Source organism: Paroedura picta, chromosome 3 (assembly GCF_049243985.1).
Source record: "Paroedura picta isolate Pp20150507F chromosome 3, Ppicta_v3.0, whole genome shotgun sequence".
NCBI classification, from domain to species: domain Eukaryota; kingdom Metazoa; phylum Chordata; class Lepidosauria; order Squamata; family Gekkonidae; genus Paroedura; species Paroedura picta.
This window is the reverse complement of record NC_135371.1, coordinates 159,472,640-159,496,063: the sequence shown is the minus strand read 5'-3', so window position 1 is coordinate 159,496,063 and position 23,424 is coordinate 159,472,640. Positions and strand designations below refer to the sequence as shown.

General features: G+C 48.1%; 1 protein-coding gene across 4 annotated transcripts in view; it reads left to right on the top strand.

Annotated features, from left to right (window-relative positions):
* MAP3K12 (mitogen-activated protein kinase kinase kinase 12) overlaps nt 1-21,270 on the top strand; it is a 134,991-nt gene extending 113,721 nt beyond the window's left edge. For all 4 annotated transcript variants that reach the window (XM_077329026.1, XM_077329025.1, XM_077329028.1 and 1 more), the window contains 7 exons: nt 542-651; nt 3,528-3,644; nt 5,453-5,590; nt 7,550-8,105; nt 10,307-10,377; nt 14,084-14,357; nt 17,149-21,270. In XM_077329026.1, coding sequence (XP_077185141.1) covers nt 542-651; nt 3,528-3,644; nt 5,453-5,590; nt 7,550-8,105; nt 10,307-10,377; nt 14,084-14,357; nt 17,149-17,247 — 1,365 coding nt within the window. In that variant the 3' untranslated portion in view covers nt 17,248-21,270. The remainder of the gene's footprint in view (nt 1-541; nt 652-3,527; nt 3,645-5,452; nt 5,591-7,549; nt 8,106-10,306; nt 10,378-14,083; nt 14,358-17,148) is intronic.
* The last annotated feature ends 2,154 nt before the right edge of the window (nt 21,271-23,424 follow it).

Genomic DNA, 23,424 nt, shown 5'->3' with positions numbered 1-23,424 from the left:
TCTGTTGTAGTACGTTTTGTTATGATTTTCACATACCTGTTCGAGAATAAGGATGACTACATACTTCTTGTGATGTCAGCAGTTTTTATTTAAGTGCTTTGGATTGTAAAATTATTCTATGTGCATAAAAGGGCAGGTGCATATTATCATATCCTATACCGGTGTGGCCCTCTATGGAATACCCTGCCAGGCAATAGCCATTTCCCCTTGCAGTGAAATTGACTAGACCAGAAAGGACTAAGGCTTCCAGGGGTAATCAAACTGCGGCCCTCCAGATGTCCATGGACTACAATTCCCATGAGCCCCTGCCAGCAAACCTTTTATCACCTTGGCTTTCCCACTGCACTCAGGACGTGACTGAATTTTGTGGAGCACAGTAGCAGGGGTGGCCAAACTGTGGCTCTCTGGATGTCCACAAGGCAAGGGCTTATGGGGATTGTAGTCCATGGACATCTGAAGAGCTGGACGTTGGCCAGCCTCACATAGCGAAGGTTCAGGGCCCAGAAGAAGGAATATGACGTTCTGCTGTTGTCATCCATAGGCTGAATGGCGTGAAGAGGTGAAGCTGCATTTTGAAAAGATCAAATCAGAAGGGACGTGTCTGCACCGCTTAGAGGAGGAGCTGATCCACCGGCGGCGAGAAGAACTCAGGTAAGGAGGATATGAAAACCTCACGCAAAGTAGTCCAGGAGATTCCTTCCCTATTGTTAGCGATGAATGCTTATACATGGGGTTGGGTATCTTCCATCTGTCTACTGTGGCCTTTTATCGGCCTTTTTAATCCCACCCTAAAAGTGGTGCCATGCCCCTTTGGAGAAGTGGGCGCAGAAGTAAGATCTGGCAGTCAGCCAATCAATCAACTGATCATTTACCGGTCCTGTTGTGGAAAAAAAGACTAGGCCTGTACAGCAACAGGGGAAGTGGGCTCGAGTGACATCTTGTGATGTCAGCAGCCATTCAAACTTTTGGGAAAGATGGTATAACCCCTGGGGAACTCTCCCCAGAGCCCTCGTTGGAAATCCCAGATCTTCTGTGATTTAAACAAACCAGCATTGTTTGTTTAAAATCAAGGTTCTGGATCTCATGGTGGCAAGGGAAATATTCGGTTCTGTGAATGAATCTTTCATATGGAGCCTCCGTTCTCCAGATTCACACATAATGCCCCCACACAGATGTCCAGTGGTGTCAGAGGTGGTGTGGGCACACTGTGTGGGGAGGGAGATTAGAATGCCTTCCCTCCCACTCTTTCTCAGAACCACATGCTGGAGCCATGTTTTATCCAAACTGGGCCAGGGTCTTCTCTAACGTGACCCACTGTGCAATCCTAAACAGAGCTCCCCCTCACTGGCAGTCTTCAAGCAAAGGTTGGATACACACTTTTCTTGGATGCTTTAGGAGGCTTTGGGCTGATCCTGCGTTGAGCAGAGGGTTGGACTAGATGGCCTGTATGGCCCCTTCCAACTCTATGATTCTATGATTCTATAACCTTCTCGTTGTCATGAACCCCTAGTTCCTGACCCGTAGTTCTCACCTCCTTTTGAAATTTTTTTATTGCCTTATGCTCCCGGGAGGTTGAGTTGTGGCACCTTCCCTAGCCCACCCAAGAGTGCCCCTCCCATAACCCATCTCCACCTGCATTTCAAAGGCTCATCCAGTTATCACTTTCTTATCTCAAGGCTGTTCTCCCTCAGTCTAAATACCAGATGGCTGACTTGGCGACTCTGGCACCTTGTAGATCAAAAGGAAACTGTATTGCTCTTTCTGTGTGAATTGATGCTCCTGCCAAATGCTGCCCCAATACCCCCCTCACCTAGCTAAGGTATATATGCTTTGCACCTCCCTTGCCCAGAGTCTCTGTCGAGATTCCTGTCTACGAGCTTATGCGATGTGCTGACCTATGTCCTGATTCCCCAAATAAAGACTTCGTTATAGCTTCATCCTGAAGCCCGGGAGTGATGTCTGTGGTGCGAATCTGCTGGGTCTCAACCGCTTGTTTCCTGACACTCGTCCCATTGAGGTCATTGGACTTAGAAGGGTGGAACTCTGTTTCGGATTATTCCACAATGACTCTATGGCTATGAGACACATGAGAATACACTCAGGCTGAGAGAGGCCTGAGGGAGGCTTCAATAGGGGTGGCACTCTGGAGAATAAATATTTTAATTGGGGGCCTCCAAGAGGTCTATTTGGACACATAAGTGTGGGAGCCTCTCAATTCATATTGTTTACCACCTTATAGTCCCCATGATGCCATCACATGAATGTATTTAAATATTAGACCACTGAAGAAGACCCCAATATGGGCTGAAACACATTTAGTTTTCTGGGTTTTTGTCATTTATCCATGTATCAAAGGCCTCTTGTGGCGCAGGGTGGTAAGGCAGCCGACATGCTGTCTGAAGCTCTGCCCGTGAGGCTGGGAGTTCAATCCCAGCAGCCGGCTCAAGGTTGACTCAGCCTTCCATCCTTCCGAGGTCGGTAAAATGAGTACCCAGCTTGCTGGGGGGTAAATGGTAATGACTGGGGAAGGCACTGGCAAACCACCCCGTATTGAGTCTGCCATGAAAACGCTAGTTGGTGTCACCCCAAGGGTCAGACATGACTCGGTGCTTGCACAGGGGATACCTTTACCTTTACCATATGTCAAAATGCTCTGGACTTGTGTAGTCATGCATGATATATATTGCTGTTTTAAAAATTTTATGTGCACATGAATTGAAATAAATATTTGCATTTTAATATTTAATATGTTCTGCTGCTGCTCAGCCTTTTGAGTTCCTAGCTTAAGATTTAAGCAATACCTGTCAGGAAAGCCCCAGCATGTTTATCTTTCCAAAGCATGTTAACAGAATTGTTCCAGAGCATAGTACATACCTGACATTCCAGGTTGTTTCCATTGCTGGTTGCTGAATACAGTCCACTGTTCCACTGCTTCTGTGTTGTTTTACGGATTTCTGCTTGCTGTACGTTTTCCAGTGTTTTCGTTCCATCTGACATACTGCTTTTAGTGTGTTGTTTGCCGGTTTTGCAATCTACTACAATGGCATTGTCAATTGTATTGTATCATAGTGTGCTGTCTGTACCTTTTTCAATTGCACAACCCAGCTTGAGTCTTCAAGAGGAAGGTGTAGTGGTGGTGGTGGGAAGTCAAGTTGGAACCAACCTATGGTGACCCTGCATGGTTTTCAAGGCCAGAGATGTTCAGAAGTGGTTTGCCATTGCCTGCCTCTGCCTAGTGACCTGGACTTCCTTGGGTGGTCTCCCATCCAAGTAACAACCCAAGTCAACTCTGCTTAGCTTCCAGGATCTGACAAGAATGGGTTAGCCCAGGCCGTCCAAATCAGGTGGAGTACAAAAGAAATAAATTAACTGGTGTGCTCCAGTAAGGGTTAAGACAGCAGTCCTGCCTGGAAAATGAAACAGGAGCTGTGCATGGCTTAGATTAATTAAAAGTTGTTGCGTTGTTCTTTCCTGGCCTCTTCTGATGAGATGCCTGACAGTGTCTTCCTTCCCTTCTGTGTCCTCAGGCATGCTTTGGACATCCGAGAACACTATGAGCGCAAGTTGGAGCGGGCAAACAACCTCTACATGGAGCTCAACTCCCTCATGTTACAACTTGAGCTTAAAGAAAAAGAGCTTCTCCGGTGAGATCATTTGCTTCTATTTGCAAATCCTTTTTTAAAGAACTAGGTAGGACTAACAGGATAGCTTCAAGGAGAGGTACAGCCCAGGTAAGAAGCTCTTTTACCCCTCTCTGTCTGGTATGAGCAGCCACAGAAATGTCAACAGAGCCTTCGCCCATCTTAGGAACTCCTTGTTTGTTCTTACCTGGGAATGGACAGCTGAGGTGCCTAAGAGGAGGATTCAGGTGAACCTTCCATTGCTGCTCAGCCTGGGGAGGAGCCTTTTTCCTGTGCCTTAGCTCAGAAGGTAGAGACTGATGTTTCAGAAGGTCACAGGGGACCCAAGAGAGGTCTCTGTGAGTTTCTGCCAGTCTGTAATCTGGTTTGGAGGGACTAGATTAAAAGTCCGCACTGCTAACCACTACACCAGACTGGCTCTCAGAATCGCCACAGTATCGGCTTCTAGGGGTAAGGTTGGCTTCTTCACTCTGCTGGTAAGCTTAGGTGTAGGCACCTTTTCAAGAAGATCCTTGGACTTATGCATTGCTCTGTGATGCTGCCACTGCTAACCTTAGCGCTATGGATCAAGGAGGGAGCCATAGAAAATAGGTATGACATGAGCTTCATCCTGACATCTTGGGATTTATCGAAACAAACAGTCTGCCTGATGGTATTCCACACAGCAATCAGAAAGCTTGGGTTCTAATCCAACCTGTGCTATCTAGCCAGAGCCCAGGCGTCAATAAGTAGCACTGTCTTAATCAAGGGTCCCCAACGTGGTGCATGGCCATGGGTACAATGGTGCCTTATTATTATTATTGTTGTTGTTGTTGTTGTTAATTCAATTTGTATGACCGCCACTCTCGGAAACCAGCTTGCGGCAGTTCACAATATTTCAATACAAATCAATACATTAAAACCATTAAAATTTCCCGTTAAAACCTCATAAACAATGACTCAATGATGGCGATTGAATAAAACTATTCCCACACAGGCCCACTGGATGGGCAGAAGGGAGCGGATGGGTAATTGGGCATAGGGTAGAACAATCTGGGGAACCAGGCCAGTCTAATACTGGCCTCCCCCGCCCCTCCCGGGCATCTATTCTGGTGCCCGTGAAGTGCTTTTGGCAAGTGGATGGGCCCAGGCAGGGCTTTTGCCTGGCAAGGCTTCTGATTGGCTAATGCAGATTTGATTGGCCATGCTGATTTTTTACCATGTTGCTTTGGCAGCAGTTGCCACCCCAGCACAAGGGGTGCTGTGTGGCAGCAGTTAACCGGTGGCAATCCTTTTGTGGCTGGCTCCGCCTCCTGTGGCAGTATTTTTCTGGCAGCCATTTTGTTCCTGCGCCCACGACAAACTGTCAGAACGTGTCAATACAGACTAGTATCCTCATACCCATGTGAGCCTGTGGCCAGTATTATACTATTAATATATATAAGGTCACTGATGAAAGAACTGAAAACGGAGATTACCTGGATTCCGTTTTGACAGAAGTCCTAAAGAATAAAGAAACAAGGAAAACCACAAAAATAGGACATTTTTCTTTATTTATCATATTGCCAGTGGATAGGTCTGTTTCTCTATGTTTGCTTTAATTATTAGACCGTCCTTCTTATACTCTTGTATAAGAATTCCAAATGTGCCTCCTGACTCCAATCACTGAAGTTTCCAAAGGCAAGGAATTTTAATTCTGGAAAATATTCAAGTGGGTTTTCCCCTTCATAAGCTGAAGACGATGGATACCTGTCATGGAACTCTCTGGAATGACCTCCAGACTATGACTTCCTCCCTCAGATGTTCTGTCTTCCCATCCTTCCTCCCTCTAGGCGGGAACAGGCTCTGGAGAAGAAGTACCCAGGGCTCTTCAAGCACCATCCGTCGCGCAGCCTCCTACACGGCAACACAGTGGAGAAGCTGATCAAGAAGAGGAATGTGCCTCAGAAACTGTCTCCACACAGTAAAAGGTGAGAAGTGGGTGGGAAAGGAATCGGGGGCCAAAAAGAAGGATTAAGAACTGCCGTTAAGTGGAGCCGCAAGGACTGGTTCCGTTACCTGATGCTTGAAATCAGCTTTCTAACAATCTCTGTTTCCATTTTTCTTTTGCTAGACCAAGTTTCTAGCCCCTTACAGTTGGGAACACATGCCTGAAAGTGAGCAAGCAAGCAACACCTGGTGAAAAATAAGGGCCAATTTACACAGGGTGTTGGAGATCTCATCAATAAGCCCCCAAGTGATCCCATAAATAAGCCCTCCCCCCCAAAAAAAAACAGGCATGAAGACTCCTGCTTTAGAGCAGGCAACAATGAGATACATAAAATAGCACTTTTGTTAAGTTCAATAGTGGTAACTTCAAAGTAGTAGTCTTTTATGCAGATATTCTTTGATCTTCTGTGTGTTTCACAGCAGCATCAACATGCAAACAGCTTACAGCAATCTTCTATGTGTTTCACAGCAGCATGAACAAGCTTGTTTCAATTTTTAAGCCTTCTTCAGTATAGATTACTATAATGCAAATAAATATGTTCATGAGAACATGCATAGAGCCTAACACAATATGTTTAAACGTTGCAAATTGAAATCCACATCGACGTATATTCAGAACAAGAACTGACAAAAGAATGCAAATTTAACCACTACACCACGCAGGAGATGTTTGTTCCTCTATATCAGGGGCAGTCAAACTGCGGCCCTCCAGATATCCGTGGACTACAATTCCCATGAGCCCCTGCCAGCGAATGCTGGCAGGGGCCCATGGGAATTGTAGTCCACGGACATCTGGAGGGCCGCAGTTTGACTACCCCTGACTATGCAAAGATGAGCGTCCGGCTGGGCCACAGTTGCTTGTCAAAGGAGGGGGAGAGCCCCAGTCCGTTCAGAGAGGGTCTTGGCCCATGGCTGCATCCAGCTGCTGCTACCCCAAGAGAGAGGAGGAGCAACTGCTAATGGTTCTTGGGTCCCTGGCCGGCCTGAGTGAACAAATGAGAAAGTTGCTGGGGCACCAAAGAACCGCGGGGCTTCCCCATCCAACTTCCTTATGCAGCTGCTTCTGGCTACTACTGCTGCTCATGCAGGAGGAGGCAAATGGCAAGAAGCAGGCTTCCCAGAGAGGCCGTAGGGAAGAGGAGACACAACCACAACAAGTATCTTTTCCAACTGTTCACCCCTTTGTCAACTGTTCTCCCAAGGAACACGGTAAACTATTAGTGGTAGGCCATCGAGCATGGTGCGGGTGGAGTTTTTTCACCACCAGGGAGGGATAACTCTTTTATGTGTTTTACTGGATTTTATTGTGGGGGTTTTACGATGTTACTCAGCATGAACCAGAGTTCTGGAGGTGGCGGGCTCTAAATTAAACAAATAAATAATAAATACCACAAGGGAAGGAAAAACCCAGTTACTTGTGGGGGGGGGGGATTCCTGCTGCTACTGTGGCTTCTGGTTTCAGTGTTTCTTAATCTAGTTCTGCTCCCACACAAATGTTCTCTCCTCTTCAGCCCTTCTCTTCATTTGTGGAGGAAGGAAGCGGACCTCTTAGGGGACATGATAGCCCTCTTTAAGTATTTGAAAGGTTGTCATTTGGAGGAGGGCAGGATGCTGTTCCCGTTGGCTGCAGAGGAGAGGACACGCAGTAATGGGTTTAAACTACGTGATATAGGCTAGATACCAGGGGGAAATTGTTCAGCAGAGTAGTTCAGCAGTAGAATAGGCTGCCTAAGGAGGTGGTGAGCTCCCCCTCACAGGCAGTCTTCAAGCAAAGGTTGGATACACACTTTTCTTGGATGCTTAAGGATGCTTTGGGCTGATCCTGCGTTGAGCAGGGGGTTGGACTAGATGGCCTGTATGGCCCCTTCCAACTCTATGATTCTAGGATTCCACAACTGTCTGCTTCCGATTCCAGTTTGTACTTATCGCTTCTCTTCCAGGCCTGACATCCTGAAGACGGAGGTGATCATGGACCCAACCCTGCCCCAGCTTGCCATCCCCGTGTGCCAGAAGGGCCCCCCATCCCCTGGGCGCAGTCGCCGGGCCAAGTCGCGCTACCGCAAAGTTAGCACCCGGGGGAGTTGTGGGGAACTGGCCGAACCCGCGGGAGCCAAGCGCCTGGAGCCGTGCGCAGCCCTGCGGGGGCTTCAGCATGACCTACTTCTACGCAAGATGTCGTCTTCCAGCCCCGATCTCATCTCCACCACCCTGGGAGCCGAGGGTCGCAAAGGGGCCGCTGGGCCTGAATCGCCGCCAGCAGAACAGCCACGCAGTGAGACCCCTAGTGAGGACACTGCCTCTGTGCCCTGCTCCAGCAGCCCTGAGTCGCCGTCGTCCCGCCAGGGCGCTGTGGGTCCCCCTGGAAAGGCGAGGCTGCAGCCGGGAGAAGAGGCCGAGCGGGAGCAAGGCAGGAGTAGTCGGGCAGGGACCACACAACAATCTCAGCACCTCACGCCGGCAGCCATGCTATATCGGGCGGCTGTCACCCGGAGCCAGGTAGGCCGGGAAGGAGGAGCACTCCTTATGGTTGCAAAACAGGAGAGAATTCCAGCATCTCCCCTCCCTCCAGTTGAGACTCAGTGGGGGGGGGGCAGCCTTGAGCGTTGATGTTCCACATAAGGGGCGAGAATCTTTGTCGGTAGATTTTTTGTATTTTACCCATGATATTTTAATTATTTTGTGCTATAAATTTTATAGCTTTTAGCTTCTGTATTACCTAGACCGGTCAAGTTGACTGAGTAAACTGTAGTAGTAGTAGTAGTAGTAGTAGTAGTAGTAGTAGTAGTAGTAGTAGTAGTAGTAGTAGTAGTAGTAGTAGTAGTTGTTGTTGTTGTTGTTGTTGTTGTTGTTGTTGTTGTTGTTATCAAGTGGAGGGGCTGAGGGAACCTGGGGGTCTGAGCTTTCCCTCTGATGTCCTGAGAATATACCTCCAGAGGTGAATCTTGGCATCAAAACCTGAGACCCAGCTAGGGTTGCCAGCTCTGAGTTGTTAAATAGCTGGAACTGGGTCTGTTGTCTCTCCCAGTTTTTAAGGATCATTTTGACACTTGGATGTTGTACAATTTGCTCTCCATCTCCATTCTTGTTCTTCTTCTCCCCCTGCCCTTAATTTTTTCTTACAATTTCTTGAAATTTTGACTGTCATCTTTGTGTATTTTAAAACATGTTCCGGATGCTTGAGAAGTGTTAGTGATACCAGCTGCAGAATCCAGTTTAAGTTGGTTCTTATATGCCACTTTTCTCTACCCAAAGGAGTCTCAAAGCGGTTTACATTCACCTTCCCTTTCCTCTCCCCGCAACAGACACCCTGTGAGGTGGGCGAGGCTGAGAGAGCCCTGATATTCCTGCTCAGTCAGAACAGCTTTATCAGTGCTGTGGTGAGCCCAAGGACAACCAGCTGGCTGCATGTGGGGGAGTGCAGAATCGAACCCGGCTCGCCAGATTAAATAATGACACACTACCAAGTCTGACTCGAGCCAGACCTGTTCTGCGTACTGGCCATTGTCCCGATCTTCTGTGTAGTCCATCTCCAAGTTTTGGAATCGGCTTGGAAGCAAGCTCTCTGCACCTTGTCCTTTTCCCCAAAACTATTTCCTGCATTAAATGAGTGGTTTTTCTGTTTGCACTCGGTCCCAAGCAAGAGTTATCGCAGCAGTCAGATTGCCTTCTCCATTTTGTTATTTGTGCGGACGCACAAGCGCTACTGTGCCCTAGAGCTAAATTGAGCTCAATCACTCAACGCATCACTTGTCAAACCTGCTGCACCTTGTCGGCTTCAGGGCCACCTCGCAATAATTTGAAGCACACCCCTTAAAAAAAGACCACTACAACATGGCTACTGATTATCCTTGATGTTTTGGGGAGCAAGCTCAGAGTTTACAGGAAAATAATCTAAACTCAGAATAAAAATAATTGTCACTGCTGCGAAGAATAAATATTTCTCACGCGGAATCAAGGCCGATTTGCAACTGATGCGCTATGACATCTATGATCATCTAAAAATAATAGTGCTTAGCTATCATTAATGCACTATTGCTGATTCCTGTTATAACCAACAACAAAAAAATGTGCGCCAGAGAGGAGTGGGAGGTGAAGAGGATGGGAAAGGTAGAAGAGGGTACGGGTGCAAAGGAGGATGTTCAAAGGGGGTGTAAATTACTGCTGTGAAGAATAACCATTGGAGCCTTTCGCACATGGAATCAAGGCTGATTTGCAATGGGTTTGAAAATACTAATACCCTGTAAGTACTCTGGGAAAAAAAGCCTGGTGAAACTCTGACCCAACCCAGAGAAAAAGAGTTGCAGGACAGGCCTCAGTCCCAAGAGCTAGGTGCTTTCTTATATTTTTAAAGAAACAAGCCTGAAATTCTCAGAATCCTACACAGCCACAAACCCTATATCCTGTGAAGCTTTCCCTGTTCTCTATATTTCATATTTCATCCTTCCAGTTCTTGCCAAAGCCGTCCTGGAATCTTCCGAAAACCTGGATAAATGATAACAAGGCAAACAAAACAGTTCAGAATAACATCACAATTCTGGTTTTTTAATTGTTGACTCTTTTTGTATTTTTGAGTTTTGACATCTTGCCTGGAAAAGTTTTTTTTTTGGGGGGGGGGGGAAGGAAGAGTGTCTATATTTATTTCCACTCTAAATCTTTCTAACGAGGCTATTTTTCCCCCCTTTCCTTTTTTGTCCCAGAAACGTGGGGTCTCCTCTGAGGAGGAGGAAGGCGAAGTGGACAGTGAGGTCGAACTGCCACTCCGGCAAAGGTAAGTGGTTGAGGACAGAAGATTGATCTACTTGCCGCACACTAGAATGGAGACTGCTGCCGGCTCCCTTTTGCAGCCTCTCCAAGTGATCTGCTTTTTGTGTAATTCGTTTGTAATTGTTAGCGTTATTTATTTGATGCCCATGAATATGCATGTCATCGTTCACGCATGCATTAATCCATTCATGCATGCATTAATCCATTCATACATACCCTGCCCTCCCCCCAATACATGTATTGTGTGTTTATTTTTATTTATGTTAGTTATAGTCCAGCTTTCTCAATTGAATTTAAGGAAAATTACAGAGTGAGTCAATAGAAGCAACAGGATGGGACATTCAGCAAACAATGAACTCAAAGTTGTAAAACCAACCAGAAATCTAAAAACAGAACTGAAGCAAAATCCAAGGGCCTTTCCACACCCGTTAAATATAGTGAAATCCTTACCTTAGGTAGTCGTTATATTCCTGGCGCTCCACATGACGTCGCCCACATCCAGCATCCAGCAAGGTGGTGAGGAATGGCTGGAAGTGCGATAATATTTAGTGTTATGCCATTATGCTGGCGTAATGCCAAATATTATCGCACCTCAATATTATCGCACCTCCAGCCATTCCTCACCACTTCCGCACATCAAAAAATAGCATTACGCTATTATGCTGGCGTAATGCTATTTTTTTCTATGTGTGGAAGTTCCCCAAGTATTAACATGACCATTATATTACATGTTAGTATCCTGCATGCAGCAAGCTATACACAGTAGCATAGACCAGTGGTCCACAATGTTTTTCGGACTGGGAACCAGTCCATGGCGGAGCGGGCGCCAGCATGCCAGTGGGCGCCGGCGGGCACAAACGCACAGCTTTGCATTTGCACCCACCAGTGCACCGGCACCCGCGCCTCCCTCTTCCTCCGCCGCAGCCCAGTACCGAGGGTTCTACGGTCCAGTACCAGTTCGCGGCCCGGGGGTTGGGGACCCCTGACATAGACCACTGTTGCTAATTGTCTAGCCGAGTCCTTTTGTGAATCAAGAACCATCACAAAAAGGAAAATTTAATCAAAAGAATGGAGTGTCAAGTGTCTTGGTCTCTGCTATCCTTTGTTTTAGGTATAAAAATTTAATGAGGCTTGTGAATTTAATTACAAACTACCAGACAGATTTATTTAAATGACATATGCCATTGAAATATACCCTGACCCAAGTAAATCAGGATGTGTCCACATTGTTCTGTTTAAGAGCCAATCAGAATCACATTTCCTAAGCTTCAGTGAGATGCTCGAGGTTAAATGCTTCTCCCATGTTTGTTCTCATGAATATTAGTAACGATAGGACTGGCATAATTCCGGGCACACTTTCCTAGGAACAAGTTCCCTTGAATATAGTGGGACTTACTTCTGAGTATATACTCACTGCTAGTAACTCACACTGTTTCCACACTGGGAACTTCACTGCCCTGGGTCCTGTGCGGGAGCACAAATCCAGGACTAGTGAGATGCCCTGGGCCAAATGCTCCCCCTTGTGGGAGCAGGAAGAGGCGGAGCAACCTCCCCTGGCTCAAACTCCAGCCTGCAGCCCAGCACAAAGCCTCCAGTGCAGAAACAGCCCCAGTCAGACTGATCAATTTAAAAAATATTTTAATCTATCCTGGTTAGTCGGCCAGCAAAACTTTAGGATTTATATAACTATTTTAATACATGCATCTATAAAAATTTCATAGAGCAAGTGTCATTTCAGAACAAACGTTATTTCTTGTGTGCTAAAGAAGGGGGGGTGTCTCTTCTAAGGTGCAGCCACCTGCAAAATGTGTGTCATTATCTAAATCAGGGGTAGTCAAACTGCGGCCCTCTAGATGTCCATGGACTACAATTCCCATGAGCCCCTGCCAGCGAATGCTGATCTAAATTCAAAAAAGCACGCTTGTTTTTCATGTAGAACAATTGGCTCCTGTAAAAATGTATGCAGGTTAAATCTCTCAGATATTATAATAATCCGCTCAATTTGTTATAGGAATTTATATATATATGTATTTAAAAAAAACCTTCAAAGAAGGAGATTACAAGTTTTCCATTGCTACTGAAAGCTCTTTAGAAGAATGGAGAAGACCACTCTCTTTATGTTGGATGTTGGATTTTCTCAGCCACGGATTTCGTGAAACCCTGATGTTTATTGATGGCCCTGGAAGGGTTTCCCGAATAGATGGATGTCAATTAATTTATATACACACACACATATATTTAAAATCTGTTAAACATTTATTGGTGGATATGACCATATATGGTCATGTCGACCCCCCTCCCCAAATGGCCAGTGATGGGCCTGGAGGGGGTGGGAAAGGGAGGGATTCCAAGTAGACATGTACATAGCTCTACTTCCCAACCATATTCTGCATGATTGCACCACTTCTGGGGTTTCTCAAAGTCTGAAGACTGTTTCAGGGGGTTCTCAGAAGTAAAGAAGTGGAGAAGTGGAGAAAGACTGGCCTAGGTTAGCATTAGAAACTGTTTTCAGTGTCTAGAATGGATTTACAAATGTATACCATTTAGGAACACAGGTGGGAATTCATCTGTTTAAATTCTGTGAACAGGGATAATATCAGACAATACAATACAATACCATACAAAACCTTTAATGGCATTCACGATATAAAACAATATACAAATCGGTTCTGTAATACAAATCTAAAAAACTGAGGAAGATTACAGCAGGCAAGGGAGCAGCAAATACAAAAAGATGAAGCCAGTGACATTTACTTCTTTACCCTGTGGGTCATTACTATAGATAAAAAACTTGGCTACCCGTTCAGGGGTCTCCGAGCAATTATCAGTAAGCGGCAATTCAAGGGCCCTGCCATCTGAGACTCTAGGGAAGGGTAGAAGTGGGGAGATCAAGTCAGAACGTTTGTTGTTATACAACTCACATCGCTGAATGATACCGCAAACTGAGTCTGGTTCTGTATGGCAATACCTGCAAATTCTTTCATTGCGGGGAATTCTCCTATACCTGCCTTCAACCTTTGCAGAAGGAAATACGTTTAGTCTGGCTAACATAAACACTCTGTGGTGATAATGTCAGAGTAAAATACTTCTCCCTTGGTTGCCAACTCTCCACATGCCATAGAATAACATTCAATTACTCCTGGAATCTTTGAAATTCTTGTCTGGAATCTGTTGCTGCTGGATATCTGGAGTTGCAACGAAAAATGTGTTCCACCTCCCCTTTTCCGACGCGTAGGAGCCATGGTGCCTCCACCCACCAGAGCCTGGAAGCAACATCAGGGAAAGGCCTCTATGCTCTGTTGCTGGCCTTCTAGAGCAGCCTTTCTCAGCTTTTTGACTGTTGAGAAACCCCTGAAACAAATATTTAGGCTTTGAGAAACCCCAGAAGTGTCATGATTGTGCACAATATGGTTGGGAAGCAAAGCTGTGGACATGCCCAGGCGGGGCCCCTCCTTTTCCCAGGCCCATCATTGGCCATTTGGGATGGGGGGGGCAGGTTGACATGACCATGGTCGTATCACCTGATAAATGTTTAACAAATTTCAAAAGGATATTAAAAATCAATTAATTCCCACCCATTTGAGAAACTCTTCCAGGGCTGTCAAGAAGCCCCAGGGTTCTACCATGCCCTGGTTGAGAAGGCTGCTTTACAGGAACTGGCTGGTCACTGTGTGAGTCTGTCTGCTACTTTTCCTTCCCTCCTTACCCAGGTGGCCCCAAGCCATGAGCAAGCGGCAGTCGCTCTCCACCTTCAGCTCCGAGAACTTCTCTGACGGGGACGGCGAGGAGGGCACTGGCAGCGAGGGCACCACAGCCTCCCACAGTGGCGGCACCCCCGACGTGGCCAGCACCAACACGGATGAGCGCCTGGACGCCGAACGCTCAGACGACGACCTCCTGGGGCATTCTGACGGGCTGTCCGAAAAGGAGGCCGCCATTCGGCTCGTCAAACACCAGCTCAGTGCTGACCAGAATGCTGGGGAGGTGAGTGTCCTATAGGCCGTGCTCCCCCTCGGAGGGGGGGGTGCATACCACAGGCACCGTAGTTCTGCCTTACAGTGGGGAACGTGGCTCATGAAGGATCTTAGGGAGGGGGGTATGAACATTTGGTTCAGATCAGTATTAGTGAAGAAACATTGTGGGCTAGGGCAGTGGTTCCCAACCCCCGGTCCGGGGACTGGTCCCGGTCCGTAGATCAGTCGGTACCGGGCCGCAGCTCCTCCTTGTCCTCCTCCCCGGCTGCTGCCTTGGGGGCTGTCCTGCCATTCTGCCGTGGGCTCACCTTTGGTGCTCTCCAGCAGCCGCCATGGCTGGGGCTCCCCCTCAGTGTGGCACTGTGCAGCTGCTGCTGGCAGTGCCCCCCAGCAGGCGGTGGGAAGTCAGGGGTGCCGGCGGGAAAGCAAGTGGAGCAGGGGCTCAGGTGGCAGTGACATCCCTCAGCAAAAGACTACCCCCCCTCCTGGGCCTCAGTAAAATTGCCAAGCGTTGACTGGTCCCCGGTGATAAAAAGGTTGGGGACCACTGGGCTAGGGTGTACTAGAGATACTAGGGAGCTGTCTTCTCAGTTCCTACTCTTCTTTCTGGCCTACATGAGGCAGAGCCACCATAGTAGTAGAAAAGGCAAGGGGAGGGCCAAGGGTGCGGGTAATGATGGCACTTCCAGGTGTGTGTGGGGCGTGGCCAGGTGACATCACTTCCAGGGCTTCTCGAGGTCTGAAGGATTATTTTTCCCCAATAGCCCGTTTTCAATGTTTCCTTCTTCCTCCAGTTGGCTGGAGATCTCCTGGGTTTACAGGCAATAGAGAGCAGCTCACCTGGGGGAAATGGCCACTTTGGCATTATACCCCACTGAGGACCCTCCCCAACCTCCACCCTCTGGCTCCAGCCTGGAGCTGTTAATTCTATGCATTGCAATTGGTTTGTTGGGGCAGGGATTGTGTTTACAGAGTAATCTAAGGAAAAGGAGCCTATGTACCCAAGCCTAAGCCATGTAAAAAGAAATGCAGCATTATCCAAAGTTACTGATCTACAAAGAGGTGGAAAATCAGCGAACCCACCAAGAGCAACCATAAAAGCCCAGAAACCAAGAAAGATGAAATTTAGTTTAGAAAACAACCATAAACTCCACAGGATCCCAGAAAAGTAAAGGCAGAAGAGCCAAATGAACAGAATAGTAAGCCACACAGAATGCAAAATGGCAACAAAGATCTCTCTCTCCCAATCTGCATGTCCCCCCACTGACCAAACTGTGGCCACCCATTATGAACCCTCCCCTGCAAGGGAAAAGGAAGAAGGCTAGGCTGTCTCATAAGGCACAGTCCAAGCAGGATCAGGATTCAAGACATCTTTACTGGCATAACAAACATCCAAATCAGAGCAACTAAATGGCTAACTAAATACCAAAAAATAAATTATATATCAGCAGCTCTAGCAAGCTTATTAAGATCCCTTTCCCATAACATTGATTTTATAGTAAGGAACTTAGATCTGCATCTTTAATTTAGATCTGTCAAATAATACTGAATAGCAGCTCGTTGGTCTGAAATAGCTGGACAGTCTAGTACAATATGGATGAATGTGTCCAGGACTTCACATCCGTATAGACCGGGATTTCTCAGTCAGGGTTTCATGAAACGCTGGGGTTCCTTGACAGCCCTGGAAGGGTTTCCTGAATGGGTGGGAGTAAACTTTTTATATATTTTATAAATTTGTTAAGCATTCAGCAGGTGATATGACTGTATATGGTCATGTTGACCCACCCACCCCTCCCAAAATGGCCAATGATGAGCCTGGAGGAAGTGGGAAGGGGAGGGGCCTTGGGTGGGCGGGCACACAGCTCTGCTTCCCAACCATATTCTACATGATCACACCACATCTGGGTTTTCTCGAAGCCTGAAGAACGTTTCAAAGGGCTTAGGTAGAACCTTCCCAATCACACATTTGAGATGCGTTGCTAGATGGGAGTCCAACGAGTATAGATACTCTGAAAGGGCTTTGTATGTTGGCAGGATATCCCAGAACAGGGGAGAGCAGGTGTTACATGGGGTAGAGTTCAACATTGTGAAATTATCTTAAATATATTTCCTTCATCCTGACCCCAAAGCCACACCCAGAAGCTTCGATAGAATACTGTTGTACCAAGGATGGCTTAGTAGGTCACCAATCAAGCTTATTGAATTGGCTGAACCAGGCAGGATCTAATCAGCCGGGATCTGTCATAATCCAAACACGTCATCTTTCTCAGGGCACGACGAACAGCCCGGCCAGCACGAAACGGCCAATGTAACAGACAGCTGCAGCTTCAAATCCCCCTCCCCCCAAGAAAGGCCATGTGATTGGCTAAGGCAACTCGCCCGATCAGTCCTAGGGCTGTGATTGGTTGGGGAGAATGCTGCTTTCCGGGAAAACGGGAGAAACGTTTTAAAAATAAAACTTGGCTCCATTACATTTCTGAGAACCGTTTCACAGGGTTGCTGTATCTGGGCATCATTCCAAGGTGCTTTGACTGCCTCCAGTACAGCCTACCTGATCCGATTGTAAAAGACTTTATGCACAACAGCTCACATTGCATAATATGCATTTATCTAGAAAATGTATATGCCGACTCTCCGGAGACCTGCATCAGATTCTTTTCTGTTTTTCCTGCTGTCAGATTCTAATTTCCTTCCATGTTTCCAACCAAATTCTTGTATGTTGCATAAAGGAAGATTCTGTCCCACCTTCCATTCTGCCCTGACTCCTCTCTCTCCTGCTCCGTCTCTCTCTTTCTTAATAGGGCCCTGCTGCCTACGAAGATTCGGACTGCGACAGCACCGAATTAGACCATTCCGGCAGCGGGGAGGTGCAGAGACTGCCGGACATGCCCAATTTGTGATGCCACCTGCTTCGCCTTCCTTGCCCTAAGTACCAGGTTGTACAGATCCCAGACCCCCTCCTCTGCCTCCCCGCACCTCCACCCCCTCCCCAGATATTTATATAAATAATCTATAAAGCTCTATATAAATCTATATATCTCATAATCTCCGGAGGGGAGAGCCAGCGCACCTCCTTCCCTTTGCATCCTCTAGCACTGGTTGGGGGTCAAGGGTCACTTCCTGCCACCAGGGGCTCCCTTGTTTCCACTTTTGAGCAGCTGGAGACACAGAACAAAAGACGGCGCCGAACCCGCCACGACTGGACCCTGCCCTGCAGCTCGGCAGAAGGGCTTTCTACCTAATCCGAGGCTATATACGGGAAGGAATAGATCCCTTTCCTCAAGAGTCCTGAACACTGTAGGATCCAGGAGAAGACCAGCCTGCTCTACCCCGGCCTGATGAGCCACCCGTGGGGTGGGGTGGGCGCAGACAGACACAGAAGACTGGAGCTGGAGAGCAGCGCTTTCTTCCGCCAAGAGAAGCCGCATGGTGCTCCGGCGTCTACAGCGAGGCTCACGCGTCCCAGGCACCAGACTGTCTCTTGAGATGGACTCAATGCATGTTTGGGCCACAGTCAGCACGGAAACTCCCCCGCCCCCCCCCCAACCCACAGCTTGAAAATGAGTCGTCCCCTCTTCCCTCCCTCCCAATAGAGCCCTATTTCACAAGTAACAACCAAAGCCTGTGCAACAACGCCCCCAAGCCCGCCACCCCACACAGACACACACGCGCACTACCTTCCCATCACACACGAGGACACACCACTTCAGGGAATCTGGAGTCCAGAGCCCGGAAAACACCCACATTCCCACCCTTCCCATAATGAAGACGGGTTCCAGCTTCAGGAATGAAGGGGGGGGAGGGAGGAACCGCTCCATTGTGCTCTCTGGTGGCACCAACATGCACTGCACTTTTTTTGATTTATTTATTTATTTATTTTTTAATTTATAACGAGGAATGTTTACATTTGCACTTAACGTGTGTCCTTGTCGGGGGAAGGGGGAGGCGTCGTCTGCATAATGGGGAGGGAGGGGGGTGGGCAGGAAGCAAGATTTGGGATGTCCCGTCCCCGTCCCCCGTCCCCGCCCCCGCCGATTCTCGCAAAATTCTATCATGCTTAAAAAAAGAGAGGGAAAAGGAACGTCCGTTGAGTTTACACTTGTGAGGAAAAGCCCCTTTCCTCTTGGTTTCTCAGGTGAAGGTCTCGGTTTGAAGAAAGACATTGTATTTTTGTTGTTGGTTCCTTTAACTTCATCGCTTCTTCGTGTTTGATCAGTGCCCCCCCCCCACTCCCCCGGGATGTGCGACATTAGGGCTACAGTCCTATGCACACTTACCTCAGAGTAAGCCACGTAACGGGACTTAATTCCAAGTAGTTCTGACTGGGATTGCATAGTTAGGGTCGCCAGGTTGGGAAATACCTTGAGTCTGGGGGGTTTGGGGGAGAGGAGAAGCCCCAGCAAGGCATAATTGCCAGAGCTCCCCCTCCAAAGCAGCCATTTTCTCCAGGTTAATTAATCTTGGGTCCTCCGGAGATGAGCTGTAATAGCAGGAGATCTCTAGGTGCCACCTGGAGGTTGGCACCCTTGCTGCACAGTACAGCAGGTTAAGTGCAGGCATTGGGGGGGGGGTCGAAAAGACTCAGAAAAGCCCCTACGGATTAACAAAGCGATTTGGCTGGCAGGGGGGTGGGGGACAGGACTCTGAGCCATGAGCTTTGGGACGTTGTGGCCGTCCTCCGTAGCTCCCGACAAATTGCCACATGGTCCCACAGGCTGGTGGAGGACTTTGCCTCTGGTGACTGTGAAAGGTAACCACTGCCCCCAGGGATGGCAGTTGGCTGTCTAAAGATGTCTTCCTGTGCTCCGTGCCAGGATGAACTAGGCCCCCCCCCCTCCCCATGCTGCCAGCGGTTCTCATCTCCGTCCAGGGGTCAGAGGCTTGCCTTCCAGGGTGTGTTTCACCACCTCTCTGAGGGGACTTTTCTCGGCCGTTCCAGAACAGCCTTGGAAAGGCACTGTGAAAGCCTCTCGCAGGCAGGCAGGCAGGCAGGCAGGCAGGCAGGCAGGCAGGCAGGCAGGCAGGCCTTCACTGGGAACAAGAGTGGGCCTCAAACCTGCTCGCCTGACCTAAAACCCTGCCTCTCGCTCCCCTTCCGTTTCAGACGTGTGGAGCAGGCTGGTTAACAGTGAATGTGGGAAAGACACTTCGCATATGTTCAAGCTTCCTCTCGTCTTTTCTGATCACTGACACGGCCTGGGGCCTGAGGCCCATTACGGAAACTGTGGTGTCCCAACCTGTCCCTGTGATATGCACCGCACAGACCAACAGCAGAGAGGCTGTGGGGCCAGTTCCCGTCAGAAAACTAATCCAACTGTGTGGCCAGGAAACCCTCAAGCATCCCAAGCAGGGTTGCCAACTCTGGGCTGGGAAAAGCCTGGAGATTTGGTGGGTGAAGCCTGGGGAGAAGAGGGCTGGGGAGGAGAGGGACCTCAGTAGGATATAATGCCATCGACTCCATCCTCCGAAGCAGCCATTTTTCCCCAGGGAAACTGATCTTGGTCCTTTAGGGATCAATTGTCATAGCAGGTCTCCAGGTGCCACCTGGAGGTTGGCAACACAAACAATAGCAGCCCCCCCCCCTCCCTCTGGATAGTTTGATACTCTCAGTGTTTTCAATCCACTTTCAATGCACTTTAGTGATCGTTTGCCTTTCCGCAGCTATATCCGGTTGCAAAGTGCATTAAGGTGAGCTGAAAGTGCCTTCGTGTGAAAGCCGGTCAGATGCAGGCTTAGTGGAGAAACGGAACGGGGTGTTTTGGCAAGCCCTGATAACATCACACTCAAAGCAACAGATCTGAGGGATCCCTGCCAGCCGTAACGCTCTTAAACAGGTAGAGTTGTTTAAATCTGCTGTGCTAGAAAGGAAGAAAAAAGCAAAGGAGCGGTTCAAAGGACTGGCCACTCCCATTTCATCCTGACAACCTTTATGATCAGAGTCCCAAGTACGTTGATAAGTTCATTGTTGCATCCACACCACCCCCAGTAGTTGGTGTAAGCAGGGAGTAAGGCTTATGTCACAGTTTTGCAGGCAGGGCACTGACTTGTTTCAGGGCCTGGTGCTCAAAGCTACCCCTCCTCCAGCCATCCACGGAACTTGTTGAAATTACTCATGCTTCCAGGCCTGAGCTCAATTACTGGCCGTTTGGACAGATGGCTGACAAGGGACCCCCCGTCCCCGTCCCCCCAAACCGTTAATTCCAACAGCCAGCTCTACAGTAAGTAAGGCCAGCCAAAGCAAACCAACTGTGAGCTGCTAGAACTTTTCAGAGGGTTAGCATGCACAATGCTCGGAGGAGCATCTGCAGTTGATGTGCCAGCCACAGATTAGAGAAGCAAACTGTACCCCAGGCTGCCTCGGGCAGGATGAAGAGGAGATGGCAGCAGCCCTACCTGTGGCTCCTCTCGCTAACTCTTTTCATGGGGAAGGAAGGTTTTGCAGGCGTGCAAAAGGGGAAGACGCATGCTCCCAACCATTTCCATGGAAAACCTGGCAGCAATGCATTCCAGTCCCTCAAAGCGGCACCTCTAACTTTTCATTTAATGTACGGCTCTCCACATCCTGAACAACTCGTGGCAAGGTGACCCAATTTTCTAATGCAAAATACATTAAAATGCAACAGCAACAACAAAATCAAACACAGCAGTTACATTTAGTCTCTTACTTCATTCCCTGCCTCTACCTCTTGACTAGTCTGACCAAAAGAATAAATTAGTGCTTCGAAAATATCCTTGGCTAAATTCCTTGTTCAAGCCAAGAGAATTTGGGCAGTTTGTAACAAGATGCCTCTGATATGGTATACTCTGCCCTCTCTGGCTTGAATTCTTTCTTCCTTTTGACTGATAATACCTCAAGACCTGTTGGTCAGAGGAGGGGGGAGGAAGGAAGGAAGGAAGGAAGGAAGGAAGGAAGGAAGGAAGGAAGGAAGGAAGGAAGGAAGGAAGGGAGGGAGGGAGGGAGGGAGGGAGGGAGGGAGGGAGGAGCCCCACATTCAATATTCTTTTGGACAGCCTTAGATTTAATCTCAGCTCCCTGAAGGTCCGCAAAACCTTACTATAGTCTCCAATGCATCATTCAAGCTCCAATTTTGGCAAGTCTTTCCCGGAAAAGACAAAGATGACAACAGCATAAGCCTGTCTGTCCAAGCATGGTGTGTTGATTGTTAAGGCTCTTGGCAAGTGAGTGGGGGGAGACCGCTGATATTATCGTAAGAAGAATTAATAAGATTCTCACTGCGAATTTAAGGGCCCACTATCAAGTACAGTCAAGATTAAATCCGGGAAGCATGTTTTAAAACGTGTTCTGAACACTTGTTGAGCTTCATAATAACCGTTAAGATACCATCCGTAACATCAGAATCAATCGAACAGCCACACATTTTGAAACAAAAGGATTTGTGCTTTTGCTGTGTGTATATCCGGCCTGCGCCCATGCAATTAACAGTCGTGCCCGAGTGCATGGATCCGGCAACTGAATGAATATGAAAGTGCCCTTGAGAAATAATTGCATGGTCTGCACTGGAAGAAGGGGCGGAGCCTGAATTAATAGCAGAGTGGCTCCAGATATAGATGGAACCCAGGCCTCTTTGAATCCCTGATCAAGGAGAAAAGCATGTATGTCAATGCAAAATAAAAATAAAGACAACTTGCAAACGGGGCAGAATATTGGGGTGAAGGCAGGATTCTGGGTCGGGGGGACGTTCCCAGTGGCCACTAGGAGCAAGCAGGACTTGCCCACCAAGTTCAGACTTGGCCAGTGACATCAGCCACAACAGTGGTGAAGGAAGAGTAACAGGTGAGATCACGGACATTGTCCACATCACTGGCCAAGTCTGGATTCGGTGACGCTTGTTTTGCTTGCTGGATGTCAAAGGGCCAGTCTCACATTTCCAGCCTAACTTACATCATAGGGTTACTGTGTCAATAAAATGGAGGCAGCGAAAATTTGAGCTCCTGTTGGGAGAAAGGAGGGCTATGAACCGAGACAAATAAACAACAGCACCGCAGGGGGCAAATCAGACTGACTCATTTGGGGAGCCATTTTGGTTCCCTGGCCCAGCCACGGAGATTCTTAAATCTGAAGCTGTGAGGCATTCATGTTTTAAACTAAACAAGATTCATGCCCAGAAACCTTATCACTTGACAAAATAATCTATGGGATCTGAGAGCCACATGACGTCTGGCAATTTTTAATGCAGTGAAATCAGCCCTTTAAAATGAAACTAGTATCCCCCCCAGTTGCACTAGATTCACAGCCAACTATTAGGCATCACCCCAAAAAAAACCTTCCACTGGCCAAACTGTGACTCTCCAGATGTCCATGGACTACAATTCCCATGAGCCCCTGCCAGCACATGACACTCTCATGGGAATTGTAGTCCATGTACATCTGGAGAGCCACTGTTGGGCCACCCTTGCCCTAGACTAAGAGTCTTGTGTGGTTTTGAGCCATGAAAGAAACTGGTGACACCATGGAGTCTTGAACGCTTCCAGGGGGGAAAGAGATCCCCCCCCTGCCCATGTGAGTAACCTAATAAAATCAAAGGCAAAAGATTTGCATCTATGCAGCCCTGCAGTGCGGTAGTGGAGTACAGACTGTTCACGCACATGCCCCTAGTTCAGGGCACTCAAGCGACAGCCTGGCAAGAGTTTGGACTGCAGCTGTTCAGGGGGGGCAATACCGGGCTACATAGACGAGTGATGCAAAGCAGGAGTAGTCAACCTGTGGTCCTCCAGATGTTCATGGACTACAGTTCCCATGAGCCCCTACCAGTGATTGCTCATGGGAATTGTAGTCCATGCACATCTGGAGGTTGACTACCCCTGATGCAAAGCACCTTGCAATGGCTCCATGAGAAAAGCTAGAGTTAAGAAAATCTCATTCACAAAAGAGGGATCCCATCGGCCCAACCAAACCGCCAGCCGAACAATCAGCATCTCTGTGCTCTGCATAGCATTCAAGACAAGAGTTGGGACCAAGAGGGCAGGCCGCCTTCCTTGTTGAGAACCAGGCTGTGAGCATTGGCTTAAGCCCATCTGTTGACATTGTCCTGTCATTGGCTTGGGCCAAATTGGGT